A 16,361-nucleotide genomic window follows, 5' to 3' on the forward strand; every position below is an offset into this window, starting at 1 on the left:
GGACCCAGGAAGCACCAATAGCACCTCCTGGGTGTCCCAGAACCCTCATGTGTAATCCATGTGATCTGGTGAGGCAGGTGGGCAGAGGGGCTGCACCCATTCTCTGGAGTCATCAGATGACCTATGACAGTGTCTTGTAATACTTAGGGGCGGCAGCACAGCCAGGGACTTGGGAGGTTTTCTAGACCTGGCTTCTAATCAAGTCTCTACTACTTGAGAGTTGAGTGACTTTGGGCAAACAACTGAACTTCAGTTTGCTCATCTGTAAAATGGGTTTCACGTTAGTGCCCCTGTCTAGGGTTGCAGCGAGCATTCAAGGAAATGATAACTGTGTGAAAACGCTTAGCACATGGTAGCTGCTCAACTTACATTAGTTGATTATAATAGCAGTAATAATAGACAGTTACTGGGAAGCACAGATCTCTGCGGAAAGAGAGTTGCAGTGTGTGTGTGTGTCGGGGAGTTTTTAGGGGACTGGGTGGAGGAAGCCACAAAAATCAGGGTCCGTGGGCGGCCCTCCAGGGCAGGGGCCATGGTGTCCCCCCTCCCTTTCCCGCCCCCGCAGCCGGGCGCGCGGTCGCCGGGAGGCGCAGGTGTCCAGTGCTGCCGGTGCTTCCATCCCTCTCTGCTTTGGCCACGGCCCCAGCTCCCTTCTGCCGTCCGCCCCGCGTCCTCCCCTAACCTCGGGTCTGGACTGGCGACCAGCGGGGCCGGGAAAGTTTGAGTCACGGTGGAGGGGAGCGGAGGAGGCGGGCCCGTGACCCTGAACGGGGTGGGCTCTAGGACCCGCCTCGGGCTCCCAGCAGGGGGACCCCGCCGCGAGCCCGCGTCCTGCGCGCACCGGCCACGGGCCGACGGAGCGAGGTGTCGCGCGGCAGCCGCGCGTCGGGCGGCCGCTAGGCGCACCAGGGCGTCGCGCTCGGAAGGACCTGCGCGCCTCCCCCGCGGCAGGCGCAGCCCCTCGGCCGCGCTCAGCATGATGCCCCGGACGCCGCTCCTGCGGCTGCTGATGGCGGTCTCGGCGGCAGCTGCGGCGGCGGGCGCCCCCGGGACGCCCCTGTCCCCTACCACGGGGGACGCCACTCTGGCCATCGTCTTCGACGTCACCGGCTCCATGTGGGACGACCTGATGCAGGTGATGGACGGCGCCTCGCGTATTCTCGAGCGCAGCCTGAGCCGCGGCGGCCAGGCCATCGGCAACTACGCGTTGGTGCCCTTCCACGACCCAGGTAGCGCCCCCCCGCTTCCCCCGCGCCCCCCCCCCCCCGAGTCCCGGGCCTGGCGCCCTCGCCCGGTGCGCTCACCCTCCCGCGCTGCGCCCCGGGCGCACCTGGGCCCACGCCGGCTGCACTGCGGCCCCGCGGGGACGCCTTCTTGGCGCATTCACTCTGCCTGACCCCTGGCACCTGGGGCAGGCCTTGCGGCTGCCCCTTCCTTCCCCCCCGAACCTGCTTTCCCCTTCCCGCGCGCCTCCCGGCTTGTGTTCGTCAGGCCAGTGACAGAGAGGCGGGGGCAAATGCGGTGCAGCTATCTCCTGGCTGTGCGACTTCAGCAAGTGACCGAACCGTCTGGAACCTCACTTTCCCCATTTATGAAACGAGGTGTGAACTGCCTCCCAAACTTGCCGAGAGGTTGCAATGGAGCCTTCGTGTCCAGGGCCTGACCCGCATTCGCCTCTGCGGGGTTTGCGGTTTTGCTTTTCGTTAATTCTTAAAATTTTCTCGCAGCGTGGGTTTCAGGGGCCAGAAGCGCTCCCACTGCCTCGCAAAGCGGGCGAACTCACCCGTGCCGTCCTGCCCCTCACCTGTTCTCGGTATGAAAAGGGCAGCTCTTCTCGAGCCAGGTAGCCTCCACCTGCCCTGTTCTCACTGGCAGGTCCCCTCACTGCCTCCTTCTCCCCGGCAGTTGGCACGTCGTCGCCTGCAGCCTCCTATCTTTCAGTGTTAGGGACGTGTCCTAGAAAAGGCTCCTGGAAGACCACACTGCGGGGCGTTTCAAGGAACCTGCCCAGCGAGCTCAGACTCCCAACTTTCTGAGTGGCAGGACTGCTTTTTCACCAGCATTTTTGATGGAAAACTTTAGACTTACAGCAGAATAGGTGTGTGTGTTGGGGGGGGGGGTACATGAACACCTGCCTGCCCACCACCTCGATCCTATGGTTAATTTCACTCTGTTTTATCACGTCTCTCCATCTGTCCACCTCTCTATCCAGGATAGCTTTAGAAAGCCCCCAAAATAAAAATGGCAGAATCCTTGCAGAATTGTACTGCAAAGTGTTCTTGTGCTGAGAAGGTATCAATGACCCGAGGCTGTATGAGGTAGTAAGCCCTTCTAGAAGAATTTTCCTTTATTAATCACAGCATCAGTACAGATATTTGAAAGATGGGCAACAGTGTGTGTGGCATTATTCCATGCAGCCCCTAGGCTGAGTGTGGAATCCGTCTGCTGCTGGGAGTTCTGGGCTCTGTGGGGCTCTGCAGGGCTCTGCAGGGCTCTGCAGCTCAAAGCCCAGATGCCAGGGGTCTAGAAAAAGATTTCTGGGAACATCATAAGGACAGCTCCCACCTGGGAGTCAGGAGCAACAAGGTTGGGGGAACTGTGAAGACATGTGAGGTGTTGCCTGGGGCTTCAGCTCAGACACAGTTCACACTCTATCTCTCCAACTTTCTCACTCCCTTGCTGGGTCATGCTTAGGCTTCCAAAGATACCTCACCGAGAGAGCTGAGAGCTCATCTGATTCGCCCTTTGTCTTACAATTGGAGAAACTGAGGCTCAGGACAAGGATGGGACTTAACACAAAGCCACCTGCCAGGCTGATGTCATTTCTTATTCATAACCCATATTTGTCTCCAGAATGCTTGGCTGCAGTTTCAGGGCAGAATAGCAGCCTGTTGGAACCAGATGTGGTATCCTGGGGCCCAGGCTGGGGCCCCTAAGGGCTGTCCTCACTGCTTCCTCTCTGGCCGCCAGCTCCTTGAAGCCTTGCTTCCATGCCCCAATCTTTCCTCTTGTCTCTGGGCGCTGAGCGGGTATGTGCCTCTCCAGCCTTCGCTCCATCCTCTGTGAAACAAAAACCCCATCCTCCTCCCCGAACCATGCTCCCTACGGACACCTCAGGTCCAGTGGAGGCGGCCTCAGCGTTTACTGAGCCCCAGCTGTGTGCACAGTCTGCTGAGGCTCCCAGTGTGAAAGGGGAAGGTTTCACACCAGGGTGCGGGTAGACAGGCCATTTGGTGGTTCAGGTACCTGCTCCTGGCTATCGGTCAGGACCAAAGGCTCTCTGAGGAAGCAGCGTTGGAGCGGAACTTGAAAAACATGAAGGGAAATTTATCAGCTTTTGACCACTTATCAGGCTGATGCTGGGTGCCAGGGATGCAGTGGGGACAGAGGGCTCCCTGAGCACGTGGGGCTTGCTGGCTGGGGCCTGACATGTAGGGACAGTTGTGTGTGCGAGCTGGGGTGTAGGAAGGATGAAGTGGGAAAGTGAGGAGAAGAGAGATCGGTCCGGGCTATGGCTGTGGGACTGAGGACTCAGAGCACTGAGATTTCCTTCTATGGGTTGTGAGCAGCCACTGAGGGCTTCTGAGCAGGGATTGGAGCTGTAGTTTAGGTTTGACTGTGTCTTTTGAATCAACCAATGGAATTCCCTTTGGTAGAAGAGGAGCTAAGAGACAGGGATTTTAGCTAACACTTCAGACCCCCCAGAACTGCGTTCTGGGAGAGCCTTCTTAAAGGAAATCCTCACCTAACTCCAAAGACCACTCTTTGCAGGGCAAGTTTCAGTGGTTCTGGACTGCACATGCTTGGAGATAAACCAAGAACCTGTGCTTGGAAATAGTTTTTAAAAGTTTTTAAATTGAAAAAAAAAAAAGTGGTATGTTCCCAAACCACAAAGCTAGAATTTTGCTAATGGTTATATTTTGGCTGAAATTTAGGTTGTTTTCCATTTTTTGCTATTAAAATGTTGCAGAAAGCACTCTGGTGTGTATATCTTTGTCTGCATCTTTGATTCGTTCCCCTCACCCGCCCCATTGGATTAAGTTTTTGGAAGTGGAGTTCCGAGGTCATTTTAAACACACGGAGTGGGTGGACAACTCTTCAAATTGTTTTCCAAAATGTTTTGGGTGTTTAAACTTGCCAGAAGCATTTGAGCAGACTGTTTCAGGGTAGCTGCCCCCAACACCAAGGAATAAGGATAAAACATTTTCCCCCTAATTCAGAAGATGGAAAATGGTATCTTCTTGTTTTAATTGCTAGTGAGGTTCAGGAAGTTTTCAAAGTGTTCACTAGATTTTTTTGTGTATGGATTTCTTCTTTTGTAAATTGTCGGTTCTTTTACTCATTTTTCCGTGGGGATTTTAGTGGTTCTCTTATCAGTCAGTATGAGGACTTTATATTGATGACATTAATTGTCTTCTGTCATGTGGTTAGTATTTTTCCTGGTGGCTTGCCTTTTAGTATTTGTGGTTCCTGAAGTCCTGAAGTTTTAAGTGTTCATGTAGCAAAATCTATGGACTTTTTTTTCCCTTTGTAATTTCTTCACTTTCTTGTTTAACAGTTCAGGGTTTTTTTTCCTATCACAAGATCAGTTAGTTACGTGTTCTAGAGTTTCTCCATTTGTTTTCTTTTTTCTCTTCATATTTAATTTTTTAGCCTGGGATTTAAAAAAATTGGTGAATGGTGTCAAAAATAATTTAATGTAATTCTCCTAGAATGGGATAGTCTATTGTTCATGTTTATTTTTTGAATAATCCTTTCTTTTTCATTCATTTGGATCCTGCGTTTATCCAGAATTACTTTAAAGAATTTATCTGGGCTTTCTGTTCTGCCCCATTGTCTGACAATTCTTGTGCCAGGAGCACATTAGATTCATTATCTGGGTTTATAGTATTTAGGTCAAATTCTTTTCTTATTCTTTTTAAAAAATAATTTCCCCCTAGCTTTATTGAGATATAATTGACACATAATTTTGGGTTAAAGATGTCCAGTGTGTTGATTTGATGCATTTATATATCGCAAAGTGATTACCACTATGGTGTTAGCTAACATCTCTGTCATTCACATAATTTCCATTTCTTTTTTGTGGTGAGAACATTTGGGATGTTCTTTCTTGGCAACATACTCAAGTACGTATTATAGTATTATTAGCTATAATTACTATGCTGTACATGAGATCCCCAGAATTTATTCACCTTATAGCTGAATGATTGTATCCTTTGATCACTATCTCTCCATTTCTTCCACTCCCTGATCCTGGGTAACCACCACTCTCCTCTCTGTTTCTATGAGTTCCACTTATTTTTTTTTTTTTTTAGATTCCACATATAGATGAGAACATACAATATTTGTCTTTCTCTGTCTGACTCATTTCACTTAGCATAATGCCCTCAAGATCCATCCAAGTTGTCCCAAACATCAGGATTTCCTTCTTTCTCATGGCCAAATAATATTCCATTGTTTAAATGTGTATACATCTAAACATACTGCATCTTCTTTATCCATTCATCAGTTGACAGTTTAAAAATTGTAATAAACTTTCAACTTTCGAACACTTTTAAATTTACCGAATTATTGCCAAGGTAGTACAGCCATTCCCATATACCCAGCACCCAGCTTTCCCTGTTATTAACATTGTACATTATGATGGTAACTTTATTACAATTAACAAACCAGTATTGATATGTTATTATTAACTGAAGTCCATTCTTTGTTCAGATTGCCTCAATTTTTCCTTAACATCTGTTCCAGGATCCCAGCCAGGATCCCACATTCCATTTAGTTGTCATGTCCCCTTGGCTCCTTCTGGCTGTAATGGTTTCTCAGACTTTGATTTTGATGATCTTGACAGCTTTGATGAGAACTGCTTAGAGATTTTGTCCCTCAGTCATGATTTGCCAGAGGTTTTTCTCCAGTTAGACCAGGCAATGGGAGGAAGACAACAGAGGAACAATGACGTTCTCATCACATCAGATCAAAGGTACTTGCTATCAATAGTGACTTCTCAGTGTTGATGCTGACTGTGATCAGCTGGCTAATGTTGTCAGGCATCTTCAGTGTGAAGTTACTTTCTTCTTTCTCCCTTTCTGTACCGTCCTCTTTGTCAGAAAGTCACTACACGCATCCCACACTTAAGAAGTAGGCAGTTGTGGTCCATCTCCTTGAACGTGGAGTGTCTGCATGAATCATCTGGACTTCTTCTGCATGACAGCTGACTCTTTGCCCCATTTATTTATTTATTCAATCATTTATATATATCAGTATGGACTAATAGATACCTGTTTTATACTTTGAGTTATAATCCAATACTACTTTATTTATTTTGTTTGCTCAAGTTTTTCCAACTTTGGTCATTGGAAGCACTTTGATTTGGCTTCTGTGTGTCTTTGACATACCCCATTGTTGTGAAATTTTTTTTTAAAGCACTTTCTTACATTCTGACACTAGTAAGATCTTCCAGGCTTATCTATTTCCTGCCTCAGTCCTAGAACGAGCAATTTAAGGAGCCTTAGTTCCTTTTATTAAAAGATGGTAATAGACATGAAAATCTGAGTGCTAGGCGTGCTTGTTGCCACTGGGGTGTCATTGCTTCCAGACCCTTAGCTGACAGCAGGGAGATACTTCCTGTACCTGTAATCTGTGCATATACCTGTATATATCTAAAAATATTTCTATATGTAACCATCTGTATCTGTATCAAGCTGAACATGAGTCCATTCTGATGTCTCCAGCTCTCCTTCCTTACAACCTGAATCCTTCCGACCTCTTACTCTTGCTTGTCTACAACCTCCCACTCCAACAGCGGCTAACCTGGCTCATCCATCACCCACTGCCCACTTACTTGTTCAGCTCCAGTACACTTATACTGGTCTTAGCTTTGCTAACTTGTACCCCCTGCAAAACAACTTTATTAACTAGAATAGAGTTCCTTTACCTTTAGTCTTATAGACTCAACTTATTTCCAGAGTTATGTAGCCCCTGCACCTTTTTCATGTTCGTTTTATCCATCTTCTTCATTTTCAAAAATTCTTGAATGTGTATTCTTTCAGAAGAAAAGTAGAAAAACTTAGTCAACCCCCCCCCCCCAATTCCTACTATGATTTTGCTTAGAATTGTGTTAAATCTTGATTTTGGAAAGAATTATCATTTAAAAAAATGCAGTTGTTTCCATCTAGGAGACTTCTTCCTTTTTTCCACATATTTATTTCCCTTAGTAAAAACTTATAGATTTTTTTTCCTTATAGTTTCCACCCATTTCTTTTTAAGATCATTTCTAAATATTTTGGTTTTCGTATGACTATTTTGACCAGGAATTTTTTTCCATTACATTTTTTGCAAATGAGTATTGCTAATATGTTGGAAAGCATTTTATTTTCATACATTTATTTTGTTTCCAAGTTTCTTACTGAAGGAAAAAAAAAAACAGTTTTAATTTTTGGGGGTAGTGCCTTGAGTTTTCTTAGCTGACAGCCACAGCCTTTCCAAGTTATAATATTGTCTCTTCTTTTCCAGTCACATAATTTGCTTGTTTGGAACGTTTTGTGGTAGTTAGCAGCTAGAACTCTTAGAACAGTGTTAAGTGATGGTGGTGGCTGAAATCGGTCTTGTACAGCATTCTGATTGTACATCGTTGTTTGATGCTGCTTCTTTTTTCTTCATCAGGTGAAGGAAGATGCTTTCATCCCTAATTTGCTAAGGGTGAAAAAGAACACGCGCTCCAAACAAAAAACCCAGGTGGGGGATAGGTGCTGAATTTTAGCCAGTGACTTTCTGGCTTTGTTGAGATATTTGTAAGGTTTTTCTCCTGTTGACTTGATGTGATTCCTTTCGTTTTGACCTTTTCCACATCCCTTGGGTAAACCCTGCTCGGTCATGGTAGATCATTCTTTAATAGACAGCTGGGTTCTATTTGCTGGTGTTTTGTTTAGGAGTTTGGCATTTATTTCAGTATGTATGATCAGTAAGTGATATTCTTCCTTTGTGGTTTTGCCCAGCTTTGGCATCAGGGCTTAGCTCTTTTAGTTAATAACTGAAATTATTAAGTTTCCTGAGAAGTTTACACATTTAATACATGCTTGTTTCATGTTCTAATAACACTGCTCTCAAGAGATGCAAACCCTTTTAATAATTTTGTCTGCTTTGAGGCTGTGTGTGTGTAATTCAGTTGAATACATACATACACTTAGCTTTTTTATTATATAAAAAATGGGATCATACTATGCGTACTGTTTGCAACTTGCTCCTTCTCTCCCACATAATATATCATGGATATCTTTTCATGGTAGGAAATACAGACCCACCCCATTATTTTAATGGCTACAGAAGGTGTTACAGGAGGGATCTTAATTTATCTTATTTTGATTTATCCACCCATCCCCATATTGTGGAAAATAAGTTGCTTTCAGTACCCACACATTTGCAAAAACATATCTATAGGATGGATGCTCAGAAGTGTAATTGCATTCTTAAGGCATGTGAGCATTTTCTATTTTAATAGATATCAGCAAACTGTCCTCTGAAAATGCTGTACCATCTTGCCCTCCTACCAGAAGAGTGGGAGGTTGCTTTCTTTGCACACCCTTGCTGGCATCCAGGGACACCACCCTTCCCTTTTTGGCTAATTCAGTAGGTGAGAAGTGGTGACCTGTTTCAATTTGCATATGTCTGATTGAGGGTGAGTTTGAGCATCTTCTCTGGGTCGGCAGATGCACAGTCAGCTTTCCCTGGGGAAGAGGAGGTTTTAGTTGGTCAGTGGCAAGGATGCAGGCAGAGCAAACATGTTCAGTTCACAGGACTGCCTGTGAGCTGGGGCAGCTGTGTCTGCGGCTGCATGCTCTAATGTGTGTGTGTGTGTGTGTGTGTGTGTGTGTGTGTGTGTGTGTGTGTGTGTGTGCGCGCACTGCACCCCGGAGTGACATTGCTATTAACCAGCCTCTCATCATGAAATAGATACAGTCAGTCCTTGCTCTGCGAGAAAAATCCAGCCCCCTGCCCTGGCCCTGGTGCTTCTCTCCTTGGAGGCCTGTGAGCTGTGAGCGGATGAGGCATGTCCCTGTCACTGATGGCCCCTCATCAAAGGGCGGTTTTCCTGCCTCATCTTTGTAGGCATGACTGTGCAGGGCAGGGGCGTGAGGGGAGAGACAGGCTGGGGATGCCTACGAGTAGAGAAGCAGCAAGGAAAGGATGCAGTGAGTCTGAGGTGGGGAGGCCACCCACGGGGCTGGGGGCACTGAGTGCCTCAGGTCGACCTGGTCCCCAGGGATCCCTGACAGCCCCATTGTTCAACTCACTTCATCTGCGATTCTCGGAGGCTACCATGGACCAGGCAGAGTGCCAGCTTGCTGAGACACCTTCCGTCAGTCCAGTCAGGCCTGCAGCGAAGAGCCAAGTTCATTAACTTGTGTGATCCCTGTTAACAGAGGGCCCCAGGCTGCTGTGAGAGGTGAGGAGACAGGAGTGGCTTTGAGTTGAGGTGGGGGGCAGCTGGGTGGGTAGGGGAAGGCCCATATAGTATGAGGAGGAGCACAATGGACAGAGGGAACAGCAGAAATGATGGCTCTGAGGCTGGCAGGAGTGTGAATCCTTGAAGATGGGGGGCACCGGCTGATGTGGACACTCAGCAGGTCCAGAATCCATCAGGTATTCAGGGCAAGAGGCCCTCCTGAGGAGGCCCTTAGGAGACTCAGGGTCTCGACTCCTGGACACCAAGGAGGAGGGAGAGGAGGATTCTGAGGTTCTGGAGCCATTTTGGCTCTTTGGAAGGAGCCCCTTGCCCAGTGCTTCCTGACCCACCATGTCTGTCCTTCAGCAGGGTCTTCAAGGGAATCAGTTCAGCCAGCCCTGGGCTCAGGAACTGTTGTAATTCTGGCGGCCTCGACTTCATTTTCTTTTAGAAATGGGAGGACTGAGTCCTGGGGAGGGGGCACAGTTCGCCCACAATCGTGGCAGATTGTGGGACCCTGCCCGGGGTCACTGAGGCTGGAGGAGGGGGTGTGTGCACATCCAGAGTGGGTCCTGGTGTTCACGTCCTGCTTTTGAGAAAGAGATGGGAAGGGTAGGCTCTGGGAAGAGTCCTAGACATGAGTGAGGCCTTTCTGAAGCTGGACCTTTAGTGCCTGGCTGTGGCCTTGACTGATTCCACTGGGACACATGAGACTGGGCGAAGGGCTGGAGCATCACCTGCATGAAGGCTTGGGGGGGTTCTTCCTGTGCACGGTCCTTGCCTGTCCCAGAGGCTCCACACCCTCCTCTTGTTGAGTGGAAAACATTTGTCTATGGAGAGATGGTTCTGGGCCAGGCCTCTGGGGCTCATATGCTCAAGAACAGCACAAGTGGAGCCAAGGTCATGGGTTTAATCATCCCTGCGGCCTGAGGGACTGCACGCCACATCTACCCAGCTGTCTGGCAAGGGTTCACCTTCGGTCACGAACCTCCCTCCCCCTCCAGGAGCAGAATGAAGGACTGGGGGACAAGTTCCAAGGGTCTGTAGCTTCATCCATGTTTGAGGGCTGAGACTGGGGGTCATTTGCACCCAGGTTTGAATCTCATCTCTGCTGCTTCCTCGCTGTGAGACTTAGGCCGTCTGCTTTTCCTCCCTAGGCCTCAAGTTCTCGTCTACAAAACAGGGTTAATAAATAGGAGGCTGCATAGATTGCTGTGAGGTTTTTCTGAGTGAATGTGGGTCAAATGTAAAGAAGAGAATCTGATGCTTAATATATTAAATATTAAACAAAGATAGCTGTCATCGTCATCATCATCACCATCGTTTTTGGAGGCAGTATAGCCAGTGGCAAAGAGAACAGGCTTTGGAGCCAAGTATGTGGATTTGGACATTTTTCTAGACTGAACAGTGTCCTCACAGAATTCCTGTCCTTCCTAGAACCTCAGAATGTGACCTGATTTAGAAATAGGGTAATTGAAGATGTAATTAGTTAAGATGAGATCATTCTGAAGGAGAGTCCAGTATGACTGGATATTGGAGTAATGATGTGTCTACAAGTCAAGGAATATCAAGGATTGCTAGGATCACCGGAAGCAAAGAGGAAGAAGGCACTGAGCAAATTCTCCCCTAGAGCCTTCAGAGAAAGCATGGACTGCTGACACCTTCATTTTGGACTTCTAACCTCCAGGACTGCAAGAGAATAAATTTCTGTTGTTTAAAGCCACCAAGTTTGTGCTGTTTTACCCCAGGAAACTAGTGCAGATATTGACTACCATTTTCCAGCTGTACGACCTTCACTAAGGGTGTTCACTTCTCTAAGTCTTGGTATCCCCAGTTCTAACAGGGAGATGTTAGTAGGACTGAGCTAACACCTGTGAAATAGTAAGTGCTCAATCATAGAAGCTGCTGTTGTCAACATCACCCACTTCTACCTCCACCACCACCACCACCATCATTATCAACAGCATCATCATCCTCATAACATCAACAGCATCATCAACATCAACATCAAAGTCAGCATCGTCAGCATCATCAACACGAGCGTCGCCGTCAACGTGATCAACACGAGCGTCACCGTCAACATCATCAGCATCAGCGTCATGCTAGGAAGGGCAGCGTGTTAGGATGTAAGGTGTTCAGGCTTTTTGTCCAGAGCCAGCCCTGCCTGGATGAAGGAGGGTGAAGGAGGGAGATGGAGAGGGGATCAAGCAACCCCTCTCAGTGGGCAAAGTCACATGGGGACACGCCAGGTGTCCTGCCCTGTCCTGGTACTTCACTCTGTCCTGCTGGAAGACAGGTCTTGAAATGGCCACCCTGCTGAAAGCATCCTGTCCTGGGCAGCTTCAGGATGGTGTGTGATGCTGGTGCAGCAGGTCCCAGGAATGACAAATGAAGCAGTGGGCCAGCACTCATAAGTGACAAGAAGGCATCCATCTCTGTCTCACTGCTGGCAGCTGTAGATGGATGGGTGGACGGGCAGGCAGTCGGGCAGCAAAGAGGACAGGTGGAGAGAAGAACTCTGTGCCCTCAGCCTCTCTGGGCATCTTGAAAGCTGGTCCTGCCGTGGAATGATGGGACTGGTCAGTAGCGGCCAGCACCCAGAGCCAGTTTAGGAATTATCTGTTCAGTAAAAGGAAGAAATCAGACTGGTTTGTGAGCATCTGCGTCTGTAAGTGTGTACTTTCCTGAGAGCCCTCTTTGCTCAAAACTGGGGGCAGACCTTTTAAAAACTCTTGCCTTCAGTCTTTGCTGGGGCCCCACCCTCTATCTTAAGAGAAATCACCAACACTTTTGTCCATCCGGCCAGCCCTCCCTTAGCGTGGTCACCCCTCTGCATGCCCTGAATAACCATGTTTGGTCTCCTGCTCCGTTTTGGATCTGTTTCTCTGAGTGATGGGCAGCAGCGTGCTGTGTTTGGAGGGCCTGGGGATCAGGTAGGCTTGGCATTCAGCAGATATTTACTGAATGTCGGTTGTATGCCCAGCTTTGTGCTGGGCACAGGATTTAAAGGTAAATGAAGCTTGAGTCCTGACTTGGAGCCTCCCAAGCAGAATGGGGTTCATTGGTGTGTTTATTCATTTGCTCATTTGAACAGTAGTTTTTGAGCACTTACCAGGTGCCGGGCGCTGAAGTTGGCACGAAGCCTATGATGATGAACAAGAGAAGGGGTCACTGTCTGCGTGATGTAGCCGATCAACTCTAGCGCCAGATCTTCCTGCCTGACCTTGAAGGACTCTCTTCCCCTCTCTGGTCCCAGTTTCCCCACCTTTAATAAGATGAAGTCTTCAGATCTCTTCATCCTCCACCTTGTTCTGTTTGGTGCATACGTTTGTAGTCAAATCATTTTTTCCTGAGTCCATTCATTTTTTTCTCCCAATTTTATGGCTTTTATTTTCTTTGCTTAAAAAACTTTTTTTATTGAGGTGTAATTGACATGTAACTTTATATTGGTCTCAGGCGTACAACAGAATGATTTGACATTTATATACATCTTGAAATGGTCACCACAGTAAGTCCAGTTACCATCCATCACAATGTTAACTTTTAGGATTTACTCTCTTGGCAACTTTCAAGTCTGTTGTACAATATTATTGACTGTAGTTATCATGTTGGACATTACATCCCCATGATTTATTTGTTTTGTAGCTGGATGTTAACACCTCTTGACCCCACCCCACCCCCACCTTTCCCATTTTGCCCAGTTCCCAAAACCCTTCCCTCTGGCCATCACCATTCAGTTCTCTGTATCTATGATTTTTCCCGAGCCCATTCTCGATAGAGACGGGGTGGCGGAGGCTGTGATAGGCGGAATAGTGCCACGCCCCAAGATACTCACAGAACCTGTAAATGTATTACTTGACATGGCAAAAGAGACTTTGTAGCTGTGATTAAGTTAGGGGCTTGAGCTGGAGAGATGTTCCTGGGGCCCACTGTAATCACAAGGTCCTTGTAAGAAGGGAGGCAGGAGGATCAGTCAGAGAAGGAGATGTGATGCCAGAAGCAGAGTGAGGGGGAAATGTTTAAAGATGCTACACTGATGGCTTTGAAAGTGGAGGAAAAGGACCATGATCCAAGGAATGCAGGAAGCTTCCAATAGCTGGAAAAGACAAGGAAACAGAATCTCCCCCAGAGCCTCCAGAAGGAATGCAGCTCTGCCAACACCTTGATTTTAGGACTGCTGATCTCCAAAAATGAATGTGTGTTGTTTTAAGACACTGAGTTTATAATAATCTTTTAGTAATAGGAAACTAACACAGAGGCCAACCTTAAAGTCCTTTCCAGGGATCTCCAGCCCAGGGGATCCTCCAGGGCTCCTGGAATTTCCAGGGTCCTGTGTTTGCCATTCAACCCCTGGTTCTCTACGTGTGCTCGCGAGTGCTTGGGACACCAGGAGGTTGGATGAGGAGGTCACTGTGTGTCTTTGGGCAGGTTACTCAGCCTCTCTGGGCTTCTGTTTTTCCCTCTGTAAAATGTGGGTAAGAAGTGGACCTCTCAGGTGCCAGGGAGGATTCCGTGAACTAATACACAGAAGCATCTTGGCACGCAGGCTGGTATGTAATAAGTGCTTAGGAAGTGTCAGTATCAGTAATGTCATTTTATTTTTATTTAAAAATTTAAGAGTTTATTTGATCAAATATCACTTTAAATCAGGCAACATCCAATCTAGTAGATAAAAAAGAGCTCCAAGGAGCTACACAAAATGGAAAATTTTATAGGCAGAAGGGAGAAGGAACAAGGATGTTATACTAGGCAAAAAGCAGTGTGGTTATTGCAAAGTTACTTTCCTTTAGGGGGTGGCAGGGGGCTTGCAGGCAGAGCACCTAACAAGTGCTGGTCAGGAGATTCTTTTGTTTTTTCACCGTTTAAAAATTTACATGTGTGTACTGTTCATTGTTTCAAGAACAGTTTAGAGCTTTAGCTTTTTAAACTTACATAGTTATCAAAGGAATAAAGCCAACCACAAAATAAGAATCAACAGAATGCAGTAATCCAGTCATAAAGGACAGTCAGATGTGCTCACACATATTCAAGAAATCAATCATCTAAGTTATAAATAATTAGTTCATTTGTGTCCTTTTTTTTTTAGATTCCACATATAAGTGATATATGGCATTTTTTGTTCTCTTTCTGGCTCCACTTAGAATGAGTAATATTATATATATTTTAAATGAACATATATTATTATGTAATAAAGAAATAGTAACCAGTGTTGAGTAAAGTTATTGCTGTCCTCAGTCAGACTAGAATAGAAGGACTTCATTGGAGCAAGATGGTCAGTGCCTGCCTGCCTCTGTGAGGCCGCCCACTGCAGCTCTGGCAGTTGCGTGCTCTGATTAGCAGGACCAGCTCCGGTTTGCTGAGCCTTTGCTCTGAGCCAAGCGAAGTGTTTCCCTCCCTGGCTTCACTGGATTCTCACAATGATGGTTCTCAGCCAGAAGAGATGGTGCTGTTACATGCTTTGTTTTACAGATGGGGACACTGAGGCTTGGGACGGGGATGTGAGCTCTGAGAGAGAGGCCCCAGGGCAGGTGAAGGGCGGAACCAGGGTTCCTATCAGATCTGTGTGAGGTCAAAGGTCGACAGCTTGGCTGAATTAGTCACTGCAGAGTTCAGAAGGAGGGAGGTGGTGGAGAAGCCTTGATAAAGGCCACGGTGGACAGTGAATAAATACAGAACAGAGAGGCAGGAGCCTCCAGGGGGTTATTCTTAAAGGATACAGCAGAAAGGCTGGTGTCCAGACTTTACCTTGATAACTGGATGAATGCTGGAGAATTCCACGTGCTTCCTTTTCCAAGAAGGATGAAGGTCTGTTGACTGGTTGCCAATGGGAATGTTTTTAGGGTGACAGGAATTTAGAATTCTTGAACTAAAAATAGTCTATTACGAGAGTTCACCAAGGACTCGGATGAACTGTTTCCCTAAGTAATCTGACGTCCACACAAGCTTGCAAAATCCCCACTGTGCACATGTCCGCCTGGCCAGTTGGAATTCTGGCCCCGTTTTCAGTGCCCTGGTATCCTCATCGTATGTTAGCTGTGACTTTCAATGATGGCTCTTTAATAAAAAAATCCTTTTAATTAGGGAACATTTCAAATATATAAAGTAAGTAGAGACATCCAGTGAGCCCGTGTATCATCATCCAGCACCAACAAACATCCCCCCAAAATCTGCCACTCTTGTCTCGTCTGTTCCTCCTCCCCTCCTCCCCCCTCCCACTCAGTGATGATCGGTTTTTATGGTTCTTTTTTTATGAGGTAAAATTTACATACATTGAAATGCACAGATCTTAGCTTTACATTCTTGACTAATGGATACACCCGCAGAACTCACATTCCCATCAAAATATAGAACACTTCTCCCTTCCCAGATGGTTCCCTTGATCTCCCTCCCCGCCAAGACAACCTCTGTTCTGATTTTTTTCACCTTGGATTAATTCTGCCTATTCCAGAACTTCCTATAAACGGAACCATGTAGTAGGCACTCTCCTGTGCCTGGCTTTTTTTCACGCAGGATTCTGTCTGCCAGATTTATCCATGTGGTTGCTTGCCCTGGTAGCTTGCTCTGTTTTCTTGCTGAGTAGTAGTTGATTATATGAATGTACCACAGTTTGTTTGTTCATTCACCAGTTGACAGACATCTGGCTCATTTCCAGTTCTGGGCTGTGGGGAATACAGCTGCTGTGAACATTTGAGTACAAGTCTTGATGTGGACTGTGTTTTCATTTCTCTTGGGTAAATACCTAGGGGTGGAATGGCTGGATCGTATGGTAGGCACATGCTTAACTTTTTAGAATCTTCCATTTGTCTTCCGAAGTGGGCGAACCACTTTTGCACTCCCGTTGGCAGTGGATGGAAGCTCCAGCTGCTCCGCGCCCTCGCCTTTGGGATCTGATTCTGCTCTTTTCAGATGGGCTAATGGACGG

At 47.0% G+C, this 16,361-nt stretch overlaps 1 protein-coding gene across 8 annotated transcripts in view; it reads left to right on the forward strand.

The window, feature by feature from the left end:
* The first annotated feature begins 776 nt into the window (after positions 1 to 776).
* Positions 777 to 16,361, forward strand: part of HMCN2 (hemicentin 2) — a 150,360-nt gene continuing 134,775 nt past the window's right edge. For 2 of the 8 annotated variants that reach the window (XM_032478661.1, XM_032478662.1), the window contains exon 1: positions 777 to 1,229. In XM_032478661.1, coding sequence (XP_032334552.1) covers positions 977 to 1,229 — 253 coding nt within the window. In that variant the 5' untranslated portion in view covers positions 777 to 976. The remainder of the gene's footprint in view (positions 1,230 to 16,361) is intronic. The other 6 variants (XM_032478658.1, XM_032478656.1, XM_032478654.1 and 3 more) reach the window with 4 other exon arrangements.

Source organism: Camelus ferus, chromosome 4 (assembly GCF_009834535.1).
Source record: "Camelus ferus isolate YT-003-E chromosome 4, BCGSAC_Cfer_1.0, whole genome shotgun sequence".
Classification (NCBI taxonomy): domain Eukaryota; kingdom Metazoa; phylum Chordata; class Mammalia; order Artiodactyla; family Camelidae; genus Camelus; species Camelus ferus.